This window comes from Nyctereutes procyonoides, unplaced genomic scaffold, assembly GCF_905146905.1.
Source record: "Nyctereutes procyonoides isolate TBG_1078 unplaced genomic scaffold, NYPRO_anot_genome, whole genome shotgun sequence".
In the NCBI taxonomy this organism is placed as follows: Eukaryota; Metazoa; Chordata; class Mammalia; order Carnivora; family Canidae; genus Nyctereutes; species Nyctereutes procyonoides.
Genome location: NW_026575126.1, coordinates 1736558 through 1754434, shown reverse-complemented (window position 1 = coordinate 1754434; position 17877 = coordinate 1736558). Strand labels below are relative to the sequence as shown.

Here is a 17877-nt window from a genome sequence, read left to right as displayed (position 1 = left end):
GCTCGCAGCCCCAGGCCCTGACCCAGGCCGCCCGACTCAGAAAACAGTCACACGCGGCCTTTATGGAAAGGTGCTCCCTCGGCCACCCGGCGGCAGCCCCTGCAGCGCTGAGCCCGCTTTTGAAAAGTGGCAGGTGGCGCATCTGTGCAGAGACAGAGCGCCTGGCAGCAAGAAGGGACCAAGTACTGCTGGACGCTCCGGGCTCGGGCAAACTGGGAAGCGCTATGCCCAGTGAGAAAAGCCAGTCCCTGAGGGCCAGGGCGTAGGATCCCACTGGATGACACGTCCTAAAGCGGCAAATCCACAGGGAAAGAGATTTCTAGGAATTAGGGAAGCAGGGGATGCGAGGTGACTGCTAATAGGTATAGTGTGTTTCTGGCTGGGGGTGGGAGGTGATCGAAACCTTCTAGGGTCAGGCAGCGCGGATGGCATCGCAATTCTGCAAACATAATAAAACCGCTAAATTGTACGTATTTTGTAAGGGTAAATTTGATAAGTATATAAATTCTAACTCAATGAAACTGCCATTTTTTTTTTGAAGAGTGTAGGTTCACTGCCTGTCTTTTCTTACGAAGGAACACTATTTATTCTGTGTTCGTGGGTGTTTTCCATTGGGCTATGAAAATATCACCTAATGGTAAAATAATAAAAGTACTGCATGGAACCTCTGAAGTGTTTATTTAGCAAAGGAAAGAACGGCAGTTCTGAAAATCCAGAAGTGTGGGAGCTACCGATCTGGGTCACGCCGAGGCAGCAGAGGCCGCGTGGAGACATTATCAATATGCTTCTAGAAAATTAGCAAGTTTTAAGAATGTACAGTTTAATATTCAAATGACTATTGGTTTGTTTGGTCTTCTTGTTGATTATTTTAAGATAGTTGTGTGACTTCCCTGTATCTCATGTGTCTTGTGATCCTCTGAATGTTCCATGGTATTATGATAAGAAGTCACAACTTCTCCTTTCTCCCATATAAAACTCATATTTTATAAGTAAAATGCGCATGACCTTAACTTTTAAATGACTTGGAAGATTGGAAATTCCCAGAATTAGTTTCGATAGTAGCGCACAGAGAAGGTGATGTCCTTTTCTTCTCTTCATTATGAGCCAATAGGTCTTTGTAGAAATCTATATCAAAATCAATTGAGATGCCATATTTTTCTTACCCATGGAGTTTTCTTTCTTCTTCTTCTTCTTTTTTTTTTTTTTACCTACATGGACAAAATAAAATTTCCCAGTTTTATCCATATACACAGAGTTGCTATGACTACTGGGGAAAGGCAGGTAACTTCTAGGCAAGTTTCCATGGTGGGTTTCTACTATCATCTTGCTTTTTATAATTTAACTATTTGTTTCTCGGCAATTTTCTTTTTCCTTTCTTTCTCAGGGACATTATCTTGTCTCCTGGTTTTAAATTCTCATCTCCAGGTAGATGACTCTTAAGTCCATCTCCAACTCTGACCTCTCTCCTGAGTTCCATCACGTTTTGTTGACTTCTATGTTGAATACCTCCATGTGGACGTATCTTTTTATTTGAGATACCAATGTCTAAAACCAAGCTAACAGTAGAATGTGTCCAGAGGAATGTCAGTAAGGTGGCAAAGCAATTAGAAAGCATGTCTTTGAAAAACGGTCAAAAAAAAAAAAAAAAAAAAAAACCTGGAAACTCATCTTGGAGAAATAGAACTTTAAGGTAAAGTATATGAATTCTCTTAGAATATTTGAAGGATCAGAGCAGTCATGCCAGGAGCAGAGTTCTTTGTCCGGAGAAGGCATGCGTTAATAGTCTCTGTATCACTCCACGTGGCTAGCCCAGTTTTAGATGCATAGATAGATGGGTGGGCAGGCAGATATCATTAACATATTGCAGAACATTCTAATAACCAGACCTTCCCCAAAATACAATGGTTTGCTTCTTAATTTAGCGACGTCTCCCACCAATAGAAATACTAACGAAGAGGCTGGATGACTGTTGCAAGAGCAATATTAAGTCGGCATTTCTGCATTGGGTAGGAAGCTAGATCGGTTAAGGGCAGTGCTTCTCATGGGACATCAAGCAAAACTTTTGTTCAGTTACGGACTGAGCTTTTGACTTGCTACTGTAGCACGGCCTCGTCTAGCCTAATGATTACACCGTCTTCGATGACGGTTTTGGACAGGAATCGAACATCCCACGTGGCCTAAGAGAAGTAAATTAACTTTTCTGGCCTGGATTTGCTTAATAGGTAATAATCAAGCTCTGAATAGAACAATCTCCTAGGCTGCGTCTACTCAAACGTAAGACGACATTGTGATTCTGTGAGTCAGGGAAATTTTCTGGGAAAACAGTGGTATTATCACAAATGTGCTGGTGCGATTTGTGACAACTGCTGGTAGAATCAAAAACCTACACCCGATTTGGCAGGGCACTGATTTCCTAGAAGCTGTCTTAGGAGATTTTAGAGATAAAGTCATGTCACAATAATTTTTTTTTTTTTTTTTTTTTTTTGTTAGAGAGTCAATGCCCAGGACTATCTTGAGATGTCACAGAACCTTGCTCTTGTTTCACTCGGGGTAGTTCACATGGCAGTTTTCTTCATCTGTGGCAGGGGAATGAGGGATACCGATTATTGAGGATTTCTCTATTCCAGGTACATTCCACGTGCATTACCTCACCCAGTACTCATTTATCTATTACCTCCGACCTCCCAGCTATGGAGCCACTGGCAACCTCTATCATTTCCCCAGTTTTGTTAATGAAGAAACAGAGAAACAGAGACAAAAAAGTATCCCACAAAATAAAGTATCTTTCCAACCAAACAGCGGCGCCAAGATCTACTCCTAGGTTTGTCGGGTCCAAAGGTCAGGTTCTTGATCTCTAAGATATTTCAGGGTAGGTTGTAAACTTTAATATGGAGAAAGTCTTCTAGGTCCGGTGCCTCAGATTTCATTGCACCCCCTTTTACGTGTGGTGAAATCGATCTCATCTGCCAAGGTCACTCTCTCTACGTCTTTCGATTTTGGCCACGTATTAGCTTCTCCGAATCATATCTATTCCCTTTATTAAAGGTTCCTCTTCAGTTTCAAGTTTCTCAGCAGTTTTTCTCTTTAAGGCTTCTTTTACTTTTCTCTTCCCACACTCCTTCATACATAATATACACCTGTTACGGTCCATTACTCTGTCTATAATTTTAAGTTGGGTTCAAAATAACAAGCAAAACCGTACTAAATTATAAGCTGTGTGGGTTTTCCATCACTGTGTGAAAGGCATGTCATTTTGTATTTTTACCTTTTACTACAGCAAATTAAGTAACACAGATTGAACCACTCCTAATCAAAAAACTTCCTGTTCTTTCACATCTATTTTCACGTCTTTTCTGACATAGTCTTGACATGTCTTTTTCTAATGTCATTAACCTTGACTCTGTTCTACACCTGTTGCATAAGGTCTTACAGTAGCAATTCTTAGCCAGCTAGAATATTCTCAGTATCAAATATCAGAAGGGAAAAAAAATAAAAACTTTACAAAATGTAATTCTTTTCATAATGTAATGTCAAAAATACAAACAGCTATCTCATTTACTCAACAGCTTTGAAATCACCATGGTAACAATGCCAGGGAAACATAAAGAAAACAATAAAAGAAAATGGCGGACAAAAAAGGTTTTATTTAATTTACCTTTGAAGATTAAGCTCCCTAAGACTCAATACTCTGCCTACTTTTCCTCATGAAACAATGACTGCCTAACGTTTTGTCTGCTGTGTGCACTGTGGTGATCTCCCCCAGAGTCCTTGCACCCCTTCCCTTTGTGTGGTGGCCAGCAATCACAAATCCATAGACGAGGCCCATCATTGTTTAACTCCGTCAAACTAATCTCATTTTTTCTTGCCATAATGGATTTGATAGCAAAGGGATTGGATCAGCAATGAACATAGAACACAATTAAGGCCAAAGAGACCCAAGAACAAGTTAAGACTTTCTTGTCCTCAGAAAAAGAGAGTTTTTATTTAACTCCTTGTTTTTCTAATAGGCGCAAATATATCCCTGTACTATTATGATCATATCTCAGCGGCGGATAATTTAGATCCTATCTCAATATCAAGTACATTAGAAGAAAGTGACACAGGGCTGTTATACGAAAGTGACGACCTTGAATTTGGGAACTCGAAGAAACTTTGAGAGATTATGTGAAAGATCTTTGAAATATAGGAAGCATACCGATAATAAAAGATTAACAATTTCTCCGCAATTCAATACATGGGGAAATTATACTGAGTGTTTGGTTTACTTGTATTATTTTTAGTTATTGCTAATCCACGCTTACGTAGGCTCCTAGTGACTCACTTGGTGGATGAGACTCTCCAGTGACACTCTCTGCCTAACTCATGGAGTCAAACAATGCTGTGTGGCTCTCAATTCCTTTCCTAATCTGGGTCCCCCAACGCTCTCCCTCCTCTTACATGTTGTTGGCACCCCTCACATGTACCTGCAGCTCCAGACTCTCCTCCTCCCCTCTCCATATGTATCATCTCAATTTTTGCATTTATACCTTTTGATCAAGCCTCCTCCCTCCCCCTGCAAGAATGAAACTCTTCTCTACAACAGTATTTGGCTCTTGGGCTCTGATTACACATGATCATGCTTTTGCCTCTAAAGCTTCAGTTTTCTCTGTAATTAGATTGTTAGATGCTTGAGAGTAAGGATTGAGATTTATTTCTCCTACACTCCCTAAAGCCTCAAACACTGCATAGTCATGTACCTTTAAGTAAGTACGTGATTGATAAACCGTGTTTTTACCATTTGTTTCACACAATTTTCTGCTTGGTTCTAGAAAAAAACTTTGAATAACTTGATTGGCTTAGGGCTGTCAAGATTCAGCAAATAAAAATACAGGATGCCAAGATAAATCAGTATTTTTTTTAGTATTTGTATACTGAATGAAATATTTGGGGTATAATTCTACCAAAAATTTCCTGGTTCTTAGTTTAAAATTCAAATTTCACTGGATATCCCTTATTTATCTGGCAATCTTAGATTAGTCTGTTCTAAAAAAAAATACTTATGCTTACTTTTCCTAAATTAGAACTAAATGTCACATTTATGAGTGGCTTAAACCTTTTGCCATTTTACTAATCAAGTCCTGTAGTACATGAAGTTCTCTGCATTGTTCCACCTGGTAGCGGCAACAAAGAGATGGAAAGTCACCATGCATGCTAGCGTACCGGGAGGAGAAGGTGAATAAGATGCCATCTCTGCCCTCAAGAAGTTCATGGTCTTTGGGAGAAACAGCCCATTTCACATCAGCCTCTACTTGATGTGTATCTCCATGGTAATCCATACAATTAAAACTTTTTTTAAGCCTGACCCAAACTCCTGTCCCAAAATCCAAGATGACACTACATACTTCGGTTGTCAAAAATGAAGTATATTGGTTTTGAAGTACACATTAAATAGTTCCTGCCTCTGAAGTATTATATTAATACCATGATTTATAACCCTAAGTGAAAACAATTATTCATAATTTGTTTTGATATGAAAACAATTATTCATAATTTGTTTTGATAAGCATATTATTCTCTTAGTTTTTATTATGGAAGTTTCTTGGTTCCTGGGTATTTAATATGCTTTTTTTTTTTTTTTTTAGCATAAGCAATGGAAATGTATTGCAGGACATTTTTTTTTCCCTTCTGAGCCATTGTATAAATCCTTTACAGGTAAATGCTATGCCAACTACTTAATGTGAGTTACTTATTTAGATGATCATTGTGGTTTAGATTTTAAACCTCTCTGCTGTGTGGTCTTGGTCTGTGTCAGCTAGTCTTTTATCATCCATCTTTTCTGCCATGGAGAACAGGAGACAAGAGATATTTTCTTTGCATAGCCCAGTGTCATAATGGTTATGTGTGTGTGTGTGTGCGCACAGAATTTGATATTAGTTAACTTTTTAGCTATACTATGCTTATATATGTATGCCAAGTATTCAGTGGTGTCTATAATAATCAAAGATTCCAAATTCCAGAAATAACAGCATGTTTTTCATAATAGTATTAAGTGTGGCTATATGTGTGGAAGGATTAGACTTAGAACAAGTAATTCAAGGTTTTATAACAATGTTGCCTTAAAATACAACATAAAAATTTTACTTCTGGAATATAGTGTCATATATTTCTTTTTTTTTTTTACAAACATAAGCTATTGATCTCAACCCACCAATATTGATCTCAATCTGTCTTTTCATGGAGGCCATTTTAAATTAAAATAAGGCATAGTTCGTAAAATGATGATTTCCGTGGAGTTCATATGAAGTTACAAATGACACGGCATTAATATATATCAACAAGAATATTGGGGAAAGTTATATCAGTTTGAACAATTTGCTGATTATCCAGATGGAAGGCTATAGTTAACATTATCATTATGCCAAGTCTTTGGATATTATGAAATATTCATTTACAGTGTATATTTTAGGTTGTCAAAGATTACCTTGGGTAGCTCTTCAATTTGATTGGCATCTAGATAAAGCTCCTCTAATGTCCGCTCAAAGTTAAAGACCTCCTTTGGCACCTGCTGAAGACTGCAGTGGGAGTAGTCTAAAACTGAGATGATTTCTTCTTCACCTCGGAAACATCGGCACGGCACGAGTCGGCCGATAATTTTCCGTTTGGTGGTCATCTCCAGGCACTGCACTAGAGGAAAAAAACAGAAAAAAAAACTCTGTTTAATTGACTGCTTTTGGAGTGCATTCCTGCAATAGTAAAGCTTTAGAAATTTGATTTTGGTATATATTTTATGATTATATAATGTTTTCAAGTTTGTAAAGGACATGTACATGCATTACATCAGTTAATAATTGAACAGCCCTTCGAGGTATGTGAGATAGGTTTTATTCCCCTTTAACAAATAAAGAAATGGAATTCAGAGAGGTTAAGAGATTTCCCATCATCACACAATTTCCGAATGGCAAGATCTAGCCAGAATACAATCCTGACTCAGTGCCATGCGATTACCACGCTTACACTCTCACTTGATGGATAAATCTATCTTTTAAAAAAAAATTACACAAATTACAATGCAGAACAGAAATATCTGGAATTTGTTGGAAATGATTACATTTTTCCCATTTCTGTAAAAATATTCAAGTTTCACTACTAAGGTTTATGATGACCTCTTTCTGACCCACAAATTCATTCCATTAATGAACATATACTTATTGAACAACCATATGTTCCAGGCACTGCTCTTATACCTGGGATAGAGTGATGAATTGAAGTAAATCCCTGTTTTCATGAAGCTTCTATTCTACTGCAGCTACAGATTAGAGATGGATTGGTTATTTGCTTCAGAATGAGAACCTATCTTTATGAATCTTACAATTTTAATGGGAGAAAGCAATTTATAATCATGGCAGAAATTCCTATAACATCTTTCTCTAGGTTAAAATGACCAAATACCATGAAATACACATATTTGTAACGTGCCACTCATATCACTTTATTAAATCTATTGATTTTTCATGCTATTCTTCTAGACTGTAAGTTCCTTGAGAGTAGGATCTATGTTTTATTCATTTTGCATTTGTCTTGGTGCTTGACAATATAGTAAACACTAAATAATAAATGTAGAATGAACAAATGAATTTGTATGGAACCACCAAAGACCCCAAATAGCCAAAGCAATCTTGAAAAAAAAAAAAAAAAGCAAAATTGGAGGCATCAGAGTTCTGGACCTCAAGTGATATTACAAAGCTGCAGTGATCAAAACAGTATGGTTCTGGCACAGAAAAGACACATAGATCAAAGGGACAGAATAGAGAACCCAGAAATGGGCCCTCAACTATGTGGTCAATTAATTTTCAGCAAAGTAGGAAGGAATAGCCAATGTGAAAAAAAGAGTATCTTCAGCAAATGGTGTTGGGAAAACTGGACAGCTTCATGCAAAAGAATGAAGCTGGGCCATTTTCTTATCCCTCACACAAAAATAAATTCAAAATGGATGAAAGACCTGAGTATGAGACAGGAAACCATTAAAATTTCTAGAGGAGAACAGAGGCAGAAACCTCCTTGACTCTGGCCATGGAAACTTCTTACTAGACATGTCTCCAGAGGGATGAAGTGGATGTGGAAATGGGTTAAATGGGTGATGGGTAATAAGGAAGGCACTGGTTGTTGTATCTCAGTGATGAATCACTAAATTCTACACCTGAGACGAATATTACACGCTGTATGTTAACTATCTGGAATCTAAATAAATACTTGAAACTAAAAAACCCCGAAAATACAAGCAAAAAAGGAATTCATGAATGGATAAATGAATATGCTTAGGACTCCACCATCAGCTATTGACAATTTGTTTGAAAAGCTTCTCATTATAACTAAAAGGTCACTCGCTCTGCGAATTTCTGTCCAGGAAGAATGACTGGAGTCTGAGTTCCCAGAGCACAGATCACGTCGCTTCTCAATTAGATGTGCCATTTCCCCCCTAGGTAAGTTCTCGGAGGAAAAGATCTTGTCTTATTCATTTTTGAATTCACAGACATGGTACCGTTTGCCAGCTACAGAGTAGTACTCAATGAGCATCAATTTGAAATGTGAACTTTTTTGGTTGATTTATTTGATTTACCAACGTAAGTTTATTGCTAGAAAGCAGTGTTGGTTTGTAAAAACAACACAGCATTTTGCTTTTTAAATTGCTCAGGTCAAATCAAATTTGGAGGGAGAGGAGTAGAAAATGACGTTGGACGTTCGGCCCAAGCCGTCCTCATCCTTCCTTTAACTCCAACATTGATAACATGATATTTTGACGACAGGTTCGTGAGTTCGCGCTTACAGATGGGCATGTGCGCGTGCTATTCTGCAGGAGGCCAACTGAGAACATTAAAAGGATGGCCTTTCTTCCTCACTGTTTTCTACCTCTTGCATACCTACACTGCACATCTCTAGGAGCCTGCATCACAAGGTTTTGTAATTGTTATTTCACTTGACCTTACTTGAAATCCCTCATTATCAGTTGGCGCCTTCTCTGTCTCTACCGGGCCCCATATTAGGCCCCTAGTAAATATTTGTGGAAATTATTACACACATATTCGGCGGCCAGTAAATGCATCTAGTAAACACCCGACACATATTAGGCCCCTAGTAAATATTTGTGGAAATTATTACAGTTGTAAAGGCAAGTGATTGGTAGTTTAGACTATGAGAGTAGCGGTAAGGTTGGAAAGAAGTGATGGATTGGGAAGATATCCACGAAGCAGAATCCAGTACGCTGGTGATGGATTAGATGAGAGGTGGGAGGGGAGACCGGGGAAGACAGAGGCATCTCAAAAGATTACAAAGGTTTTTGAGTCACCAGTAGTCCCATCAAGCCCCCAGCTGTCGTGCCATAGGGCTGACTCAAGGCATACGTGTGGCCCGTCTGCCTCTCGGACCCGCAGATGAATGCACATCCAGCTGTTGCCCAGTGCCTAGCACTCACCCTACGGTGTTGAACCATGCGACTATTTCTTGGTACCTGTCTGCTGCTGCCACTGTAAAGTTTTACATATAAATGAAAGGAAAAAGAATACCCAGGCTTCCACCTAAACCACTTGGCCAGAGGGTCCACTGTCCACCAAGACTTTTGGAACTCAGCTTACTTAAGACTGCTTCCCCTTTCATTGCCCCAAGACGTAGGCTCTTCTGGTTATCTTTTCTGTCCGTTCTCTCATCCCCACAATGGACTGAAGTTTGCCCCTGGCCCAATTTCTCTCTTCTCTACTCCCTCTAAGCCCCGAGAATGTGCCTCATACCACGATCAATGATTTCATTAAGCCTTGCCCTCCTCCCTGGATGCTCCCTCATAGTCTCAACTAAAACTTGGTTTGCCTGTAGCCTTCAAAAGTGGAGCATGCTGACATTCTCACCCCTTAAACACCTGGAATCGTTATCCCCCTTGCTCTCTAAAATCCATTACTCTCCTCTCACCCTGGAAAAGTCCCCTTCCTTGGCCATTCCCATTCCCCAGCAGTAACATCTTCCTCTCTCTCTCATGCCATTCATTTACCGTCTCTCGAGCACTCTTCTGCACCCACTGACGATTTTGGTGTCTCATTCCTGGACGCTCTCTCAATCATAACTCCTCCCGGTTCCTGATTTGTGCTCCTGACATCTAATAAATTTCAATTTTTGAGCTTTTCTTCAACCTAAATTTCTGAATAATTGGATTTTTTTAAAGATTTATTTATTTATTTATTATATGAGAGAAGACATAGAGAGAGAGAGAGAGAGAGGCAGAGACACAGGCAGAGGGAGAAGCTGGCTCCATGCAGGGAGCCCAACGTGGGACTCGATCCCGGGTCTCCAGGGTCACGCCCTGGGCCAAAGGCAGGTGCTAAACCACTGAGCCACCCAGGGATCCCAATAACTGGATTATAATGCTACTCCTTACTTTCTCAATTACAGGTTTCTAGCACGTAATGTGGTGGTTTCAACTTCCTTCTAACAACTTCTCATATACTTCTAACCAAGCGAAAATACAGAGAGAGCGAATTTTGTATTAAATTAATAGTATTTATTTTACCATGACTATATACTACTATAATTCAATCACATTTCATTTCTTGCGCATTTTTTTTTGTTTCTTTAAGAATTTCCTTATTTTTTTCCTGCTTGATTTTTCTATGTACTTTCCGTTGATTCAATTCCCTATCTCCTCTTGGTATAGTCAAGTGGGTATAATCTGTCATTTTCCCCTGGAATAATCCTTTAGAAACGCTGTGTTTTCTTGTTCCTCTTTGGAATGTCTGTTTTTCTAAATCTGATATATATCTGATATTCTAAAATTTCTCTTCACCATTATTCTTTGAATTTTCCACTTCTTTCTTGTGTTACATCTTCTATTTTCTGAATCCCATGTCTTTCTCCTTCTGGACTCATTGGAATACGACATCCAATTTAGAAAATATCATCTAGTAATTTACTGACAAAGGATCTCTGATACATGAATCTCTGACCATGGTTTCATTCCATCCACAAACAATTGAAAGTTTGACTGGATATATATTTCCAGGTCAGAAATAATTGTCCTTCATATATTTGAAGACATTTTTAATTTATTAGTTTTTGGCTTTTAAAGTTGTTGCCAGGAAATCCAGTTCCATCACTATTCAAAATCCTGTTTTATACCCACCGTCCCTTCGACCAGAACATCCTAGAATTTCTATGTTATCTTCAGTCTTTTGAAATTTCTTGATAATGTGCTTTGATGTTTTTTTTAATCCATTCTCCTGGGTATTTGACAGACCCTTCCATTTTGAAAGCATTTTTTCTTTAATTTTAAAAAATATTTTATTTATCTATTCATGAGAGACACAAAGAGAGAGGCAGAGACACAGGCAGAGGGAGAAGTAGGCTCCATGCGGGGAGCCCGACGTGGGACTCGATCCCAGGACCACGGGGTCACATCCTGGGCCGAAGGCAGACACTCAACCACTGAGCCACCCAGGCGTCCCAGAAGCACTTATCTTTTAACCCCGTCAAATTTTCTGTCATTATTTAATTGGTAATTTTCTCCTCTTTGTTGTTTTTATTTTCTCTTTTTCTGCAATCTCAATTAGCTGGATGTGGGACCTATCTTCTAGATTTACCCTGTAATTAGATTATTCTTTTCTTTTGTAATTTTCGTGTCTTTGTGCTGTTATTCTCTCTCCTCTGGGAGGTTTTCTCAATTTGATCTAAATCCATCTGCTATATTATTTTTCATCCGATGGCATATTTTCACTGTCAAAAGTTATCCGTTGCTTCCGGAATGCTACTTTCCCATAGTGTCCTGTTTGTATTTGAGGGTGTCCTATCATTTTCATTCCTCCTGGAAAATATTCACTGCAGGCTTTCTGTCTTTGTACCCCCTGCTCCTTGAATTGTTTCTGAGATCCATTTTCTGTGTTTCTTTTGATCTTTATCTTTCGTAATAGGGCTTTTCCACAAATATCTGGTGATCCCTGCCTGCCCTTCAGAACTGAAGAGTGAAGCTCTAAGATGCTAATTGGAAGCTTTACATGCATGATAGGTTTCACTGCAGGATCATCTGGCAGCAAGCCAAAGAATATTCTGGTCTTCTGCCTGAAGCACAGCTATGTAGCTTTTTATAGAGAGTATTTCAGTCAATTTTCCTATTTTCAGGACTGAGTATCTTCAGTTTCTTGCCTGGTACCCATTGTCTCCCAGACTGTAAGGAGGTCTGTGCCGCAAACCAATTTTCATACCCCTTTGTGGGTATATCATAGCGTAGCTAACAGTGTATTTTGTATGTAGATGATATTAACTACATCTTCTTTCCCTTTTTTTCTCAAAATTAATGGAAATTTCTTATTTCCAGGTGCCTTCTCTCCTATTTTCTCTGTCTTTATGATTATGTGTATTTTATTTATTTATTTTTAAAGAATTATTTATTAGGGAGCGATATTAACTACATCTTCTTTCCTTTTTTTTCTGAAAATTAATGGAAATTTCTTATTTCCAGGTGCCTTCTCTCCTACTTTCTCTGTCTTTATGATTATATGTCTTTTATTTATCTATTTTTAAAGAATTATTTATTTATTAGAGAGAGAAAGAGAGAGAGCGAGCACAGAGAAGCGTCAGAGCAGGAGGGGGAGAAGCAGACTCCCCCAAGTGTGGAGCCCAACATGAGGCTCCAGGTCGTGACCCTGAGACCATGACCTGAGCTGAAATGAAGAGTTGGATGCTTAACCGGCTGAGCCACCGAGGCGCCCCGGTGTTAAAATATATATATTTTTAAAGCTCCTTTTAGTTTGGTGTGGAATAATCTGGGTTGCAAAAACAGATACATAAGGAAGGCGAGAGATTCACTTTCATGTTTAAAATGAAGTTTTGTTTTAATCCTTTTCATACTTTTCCTTCCTTCTTACCTAACCTATTAGGAGTACTGGGCAGAGAACTACATCCTTTTTTTTTTTTTTTTTGGAAATGTTCTCTTTCTTTGGCTCCCCTGACATCATACTCAGAATTCTGACATTTATCCTTGCACTTGCATTTCAGTCTTTTGGGAAGGTACCATCCTCTCTCCGGAACCCTGAGATTTAGGATATTAGATGTGCTCCTCTCCCACCCCTCGGCCCCCAGGCCTGTTGCCTCTCTAGCTGCTCATTCTCTCCCTTTACAATCTCATTCACGTCACTTTATTTAACTTTGATAATAGGCGGCGGTAAAATTTCTTTTATATTCACTCAGATTTACTTCCCTCCTCATTTCCACTTTATGTTTCAGGGGCATCTCAAACAGAACATGTTCAAAACTGATGCGATGCTCTTGAAAGGTACAGAGCACATCATCGTGGTCAAGAGCTTGGACTCTGGAGCCAACTTCCGGGCCGTGTGAGTCGGCACATCATTTTAGCCCCATGTTTAGTCATCTATCAAATAACAGAGCATAAACAAAATGTTTAGAATTGTGTCTTCAGGTTTTAAGCATTCACTAAGTGTTACCAGTTACTGTTCTGCCCAAACCTCCTCCTCCTCCTGTGTTCTCAACCTCAGTGAACGGCAAAACCATTCACCCAGTTTCTCAAGATAGAAACCTTGGCATTGTTCTTGACTCCTCTAGTTTCCACACTCCACATCTAGCAATCACCCAGTATTAACGATTACATGGCCTGAATAGTTCCTCAATCAAGCCTATTTTTCTTCATTTCAAGTGCCCAGCAAGCTAGTTCAAGCTATTATCTCTTGCATCTATACTCGTCTCTGCTTATTGTTCTCCCTCCACAGTACAGCTGGAGTGACCTTCGTAAAACACAGATATTATGTCCCCCTCTTGCTGCAAGTATTTCTGTGACTCCTCTCTGTCTTTTAGACAAAGCCCAAATTTTTACCGTGGCCTGCCAAATATCACACAGTCCTGTGGTCTGGCTCCTACCTTTCACACTCACACCGAGCCCCCTTGCAGCCTAATCAGGTAGGACCACTCTACTGATTGCTCTCTAATGCTCTCTGCATTCATGATTTCTTTCACATTACTAAGACTAAATTTTCTCTTTCTTCTTTCTTTCTTTCTTTCTCTTTCTTTCTTTCTTTTTTTAATTAATTAATTAATTAATTAATTAATTATTTATTTATTTATTTATTTTTTTTACTAGGGCTCTCCGAAATAGGGCTGCCTCTCTAAAGGACAACTTCCCTTGCCTTCTAGAAGTATCACATTAAGGGAAAAGAGCCTCTCCCTATTCAACAAAGCAGGCCATGATTCTTGAGTATGTTCTGACTATATGCTGCGATTCCCTCTGATTACATTTTAATAGCTTACTCAGTATCACTCTTGTTCACTAGACTAAAAGCTCTGTGAAGACAGGGACCACATCTAGCCTGTACAACAATGTATATTTCCACTCGCATGTCAAGTATCTGGCTTGGAGTACTTTACAAGTATGAACTATTAATGAATATAAGAGCTAAACATGATTACAATGACTTCTGTTTGTACAGACTTTTGAAAATTTCAAACCAATTTACAATCTATCATCTTGTTTTTTTTTCTTTACAAGGAATACATATTCACATATTATTTTCCATTTTTTAATAGTGGACTAAAAGTTTAGTGAGTCTGTGGTATACATAAGGTCACACACAGAATAATTAGTAGACCTGAAACTGGATCTCATATATCCTTACTCCAAAGCCATTGATTTTTTTTTCCTTTAGCAGAGTCTGTATTACAGTAACAGCCACACATATAGATCAATTAGCAAATGAGATTTGACAAAGACATGAATTTACCAACAGTTCTACAACACACACGTACGCATGCAGGTGCGCAAACACGCACACACTTGATGGTGACTGATACATAAGATATTCCATAGGTGCAGAATTGGGGAGAGCACAAAACACAAAAAGCACAAATGTGTTGCACACATGTTATACAGAAGCACAGATTTTCTTTTCTCTGAAACATGACCAGTGCCCAGCATACCGCAGAGGGTGTGTAGCCTCATGTCCAGTGTTTGGACTTTGACTCAGAAGCAATCCGACTTCCTGTGTTAACACGGATCTTTAGCAAACCTCCAAAAAAGTAATTCTCAGACTTTCAGTTTTTCAAAGAGATTTAAAAGGCAAGAGGAAAACAGGTAAACAGGTATTCATTGCTTTCTGTTAAAGCCCTACCAGTAAATTCCTTGAAATTTAAGGTAAGAGAATCCTTTTCTGTATTCTCAGGGCGCTGCATGGATTCTCTTCTCTCTTGAATCATATATGTGTGTGTGTATACACACACACACACAACACACACAAATTTCATATATAATGTAAATATATATTGAATTGCGAAAGAGGATTTTTCTTTTCCTAAACCACAGAGTGCAGTCAATAGCCTCCCTTTCAATACCCTCCCAGAGCCAAATGCAGTTATGCAGCAGGGCTCGCTAACCTGGACTAACCTAGGGGAAGTAACAAAAAGATGCATCTTACTACATTCTTCAAATCCTCCTCTATTGATTAAATGAAAGATAATTTCCATCACTTGAGAATTAATGCCTGCAGTAGGTGACTCAAAACAGTAAAAATATGTGTATCAAAACACCTGAATTTCAATGCCACCGTGTTCCCTAGAATTTCAGACCCACGTTTGTCCATGTTATCCTCACCTAATATTCCATACCTGGAAAGATAAAAGGACAAAGAAAGTTCAATCTTTCCAAGATTTGTGATAAATACTCTGGCTGTCCTCATTAGTTGGCACAGTCTTACATTTTCCAAATGACAAATGTTTCTAATTTATTTGCTGAGAAACGCTTTGCTTCACTAAGTGTGCCACGGGGATATGGAAACCTGCCAAGCTCTCTCCATGTCCTACTTCAAGAAAATCTTTAAAGCCATTACTTAACCTCAAGTATGTCTCTGAAACCCCCTTATCCAGACAACATACATAGTAATTCTAGGACCCCAAGTGGAATATCTGAGGCTTCCTTCTTTGTTTTTTTTTTTTTGACTGTTAAAATAACTATATTTCAAACATATTCAGATTTCATGGGTTTGTTTGCATTTTATCATTACAATACCTGAAAGCCTGCAACTGTTCCACGTGGTTTGGTTTGCTTTCCATACAAGGAAACCAGTTTATCAACATGAAGATCAAAGCACTGTTATTGGGACAAACCTCCTTATGGTCTTTAATGCCGATATTATCACACCAGCAAACAAAACAAGAAATCAAGAAGGAAAGCACAATGTCTGGTACCAAGAAGGAGCTTATTAAATATTTCTAAGCTCTGTTTTTGGACGAGCTGTTTATTTTAAGAACAGCAATGCTGCGTTCTCTCTCTGCACATTCTTCCCAGGAATTTTCATCCACTGACTTCAAAGAGACTTCAAAGAGTTTCTATGAATGATTTCTAATATAAACCATTATCTCTGATTTAGCTCCTAACTGCTTAATGAGCTACCAATCTTTAATTAAAACTCAACTTGTCTAAGGCAGATTTTGGAAATATTTATTAAGCTCCTACTCTGTACCAGACACCGTGCTCTTCCTTGATTTCTTGTGATTAGCTGTGTTTTCCTTCCCGCAATTCTGTACCTTGGGGTCCTCTTTTATTGCTCCTTTCTTTCCCTCTGTATTAAACCTCTCACATCTTCCCCTTCCTTTCTTTACCATGCACTCAATCTACTTCAGAATCTTGCCATCTCCTAGTACTATAGCTGAAAGTAATACTAAATGGAAGTGTACTATTTCTAGACATCTACTGGGTTATATGCTAGGAAATACCAGTGAGTAAAAGAACTCTGGTCATTACTCTAATGAATTCACTGGATTGTGAGGGAGATAAATATTAACTAAAAAAGCTTTTCAAATAAACCTGTAATTTCGCATATGGTAATCACTGTAATAGAAAATATTAGTGACTTATCATTTTACATATTGACAGTTAATTAAATATCTTGATTAGTTTTCTAAAATGTATGTCTATCCCCCAGTTATATAAGCTTCACACTGAGTCTATATTTTCAACAGCAATACTTTCCAGCCCATGTTCCTGGGTTATATTTTCCTCTAAGAAATAAGCAGTGTGCATTAGCATATTAAGGGCCTGGGGAGGTCTTGTGATAAGAAATTACGCTTATCTTTGTTCAAATCACTTTTTTATAAATTAAAAAGTTAAAAGCTTTAAGTTTATCACTGTAATTAGGATTTACTATTCTGATTCACACATTTTAGGAAAGGCTGATCTACAAGTTTCTTTAGACATTCAAGCTGTCTTCAAGTTACAAGCATATTTTTCCAATTCTGTTCTCTAGCTTACACCACTCCCTTAACCATTTTCTTCATCTATACTCATCCAAACAATCTACGGTAACACCCTTACATCTTTATAAATCTCATGTTGAAGGATTTTATTTGTTGGCTCTTATCATTTGTTTGCAGTTCTTAAAACAACATAGTACCAGATGTTAAAAAAATCTGTGAATTGGAACTTCTTGGAATAATAAATGGAATATTTTATTTTACTCTCTATTTCCTTGCCTAGTAGTCAAAATGTGTGCTGTTAGAAAAAAAATCCATAGCATTTAAGTTTGGATCACTTATGGAAGCTCAAATATTTTTTATAAAGTCTTCTTTTACTGTTCCAGACTATAAATAAGGCTGCTTTCCTTGTCTTCCTTTTCCTTACCATTTATATTATCACCTTAACACTGACTACCCTAAAGAACATCAACCTAAGGATTATAGAATCAATCTGGAAAAAAAAAATCTCTTAAGAGAAGACTTGTAATAAGTAATGGCATATACAAGCTTACTCAAAATTTATTCTTGTGGGCAGCCCTGGTGGCTCAGCGGTTTAGCGCCGCCTTCAGCCCAGGGCATGATTCTGGAGACCCAGGATTGAGTCCCACGTTGTGCTCCCTGCATGGAGCC

General features: G+C 38.3%; 1 protein-coding gene across 3 annotated transcripts in view; it reads right to left on the bottom strand.

Moving 5' to 3' along the window:
• The window catches only part of LRRC7 (leucine rich repeat containing 7), a 385857-nt gene that overhangs the window by 295739 nt on the left and 72241 nt on the right, over positions 1-17877 (bottom strand). For all 3 annotated transcript variants that reach the window (XM_055339299.1, XM_055339300.1, XM_055339301.1), the window contains exon 2: positions 6461-6663. In XM_055339299.1, the coding sequence (XP_055195274.1) occupies positions 6461-6663 (203 nt within the window). The remainder of the gene's footprint in view (positions 1-6460; positions 6664-17877) is intronic.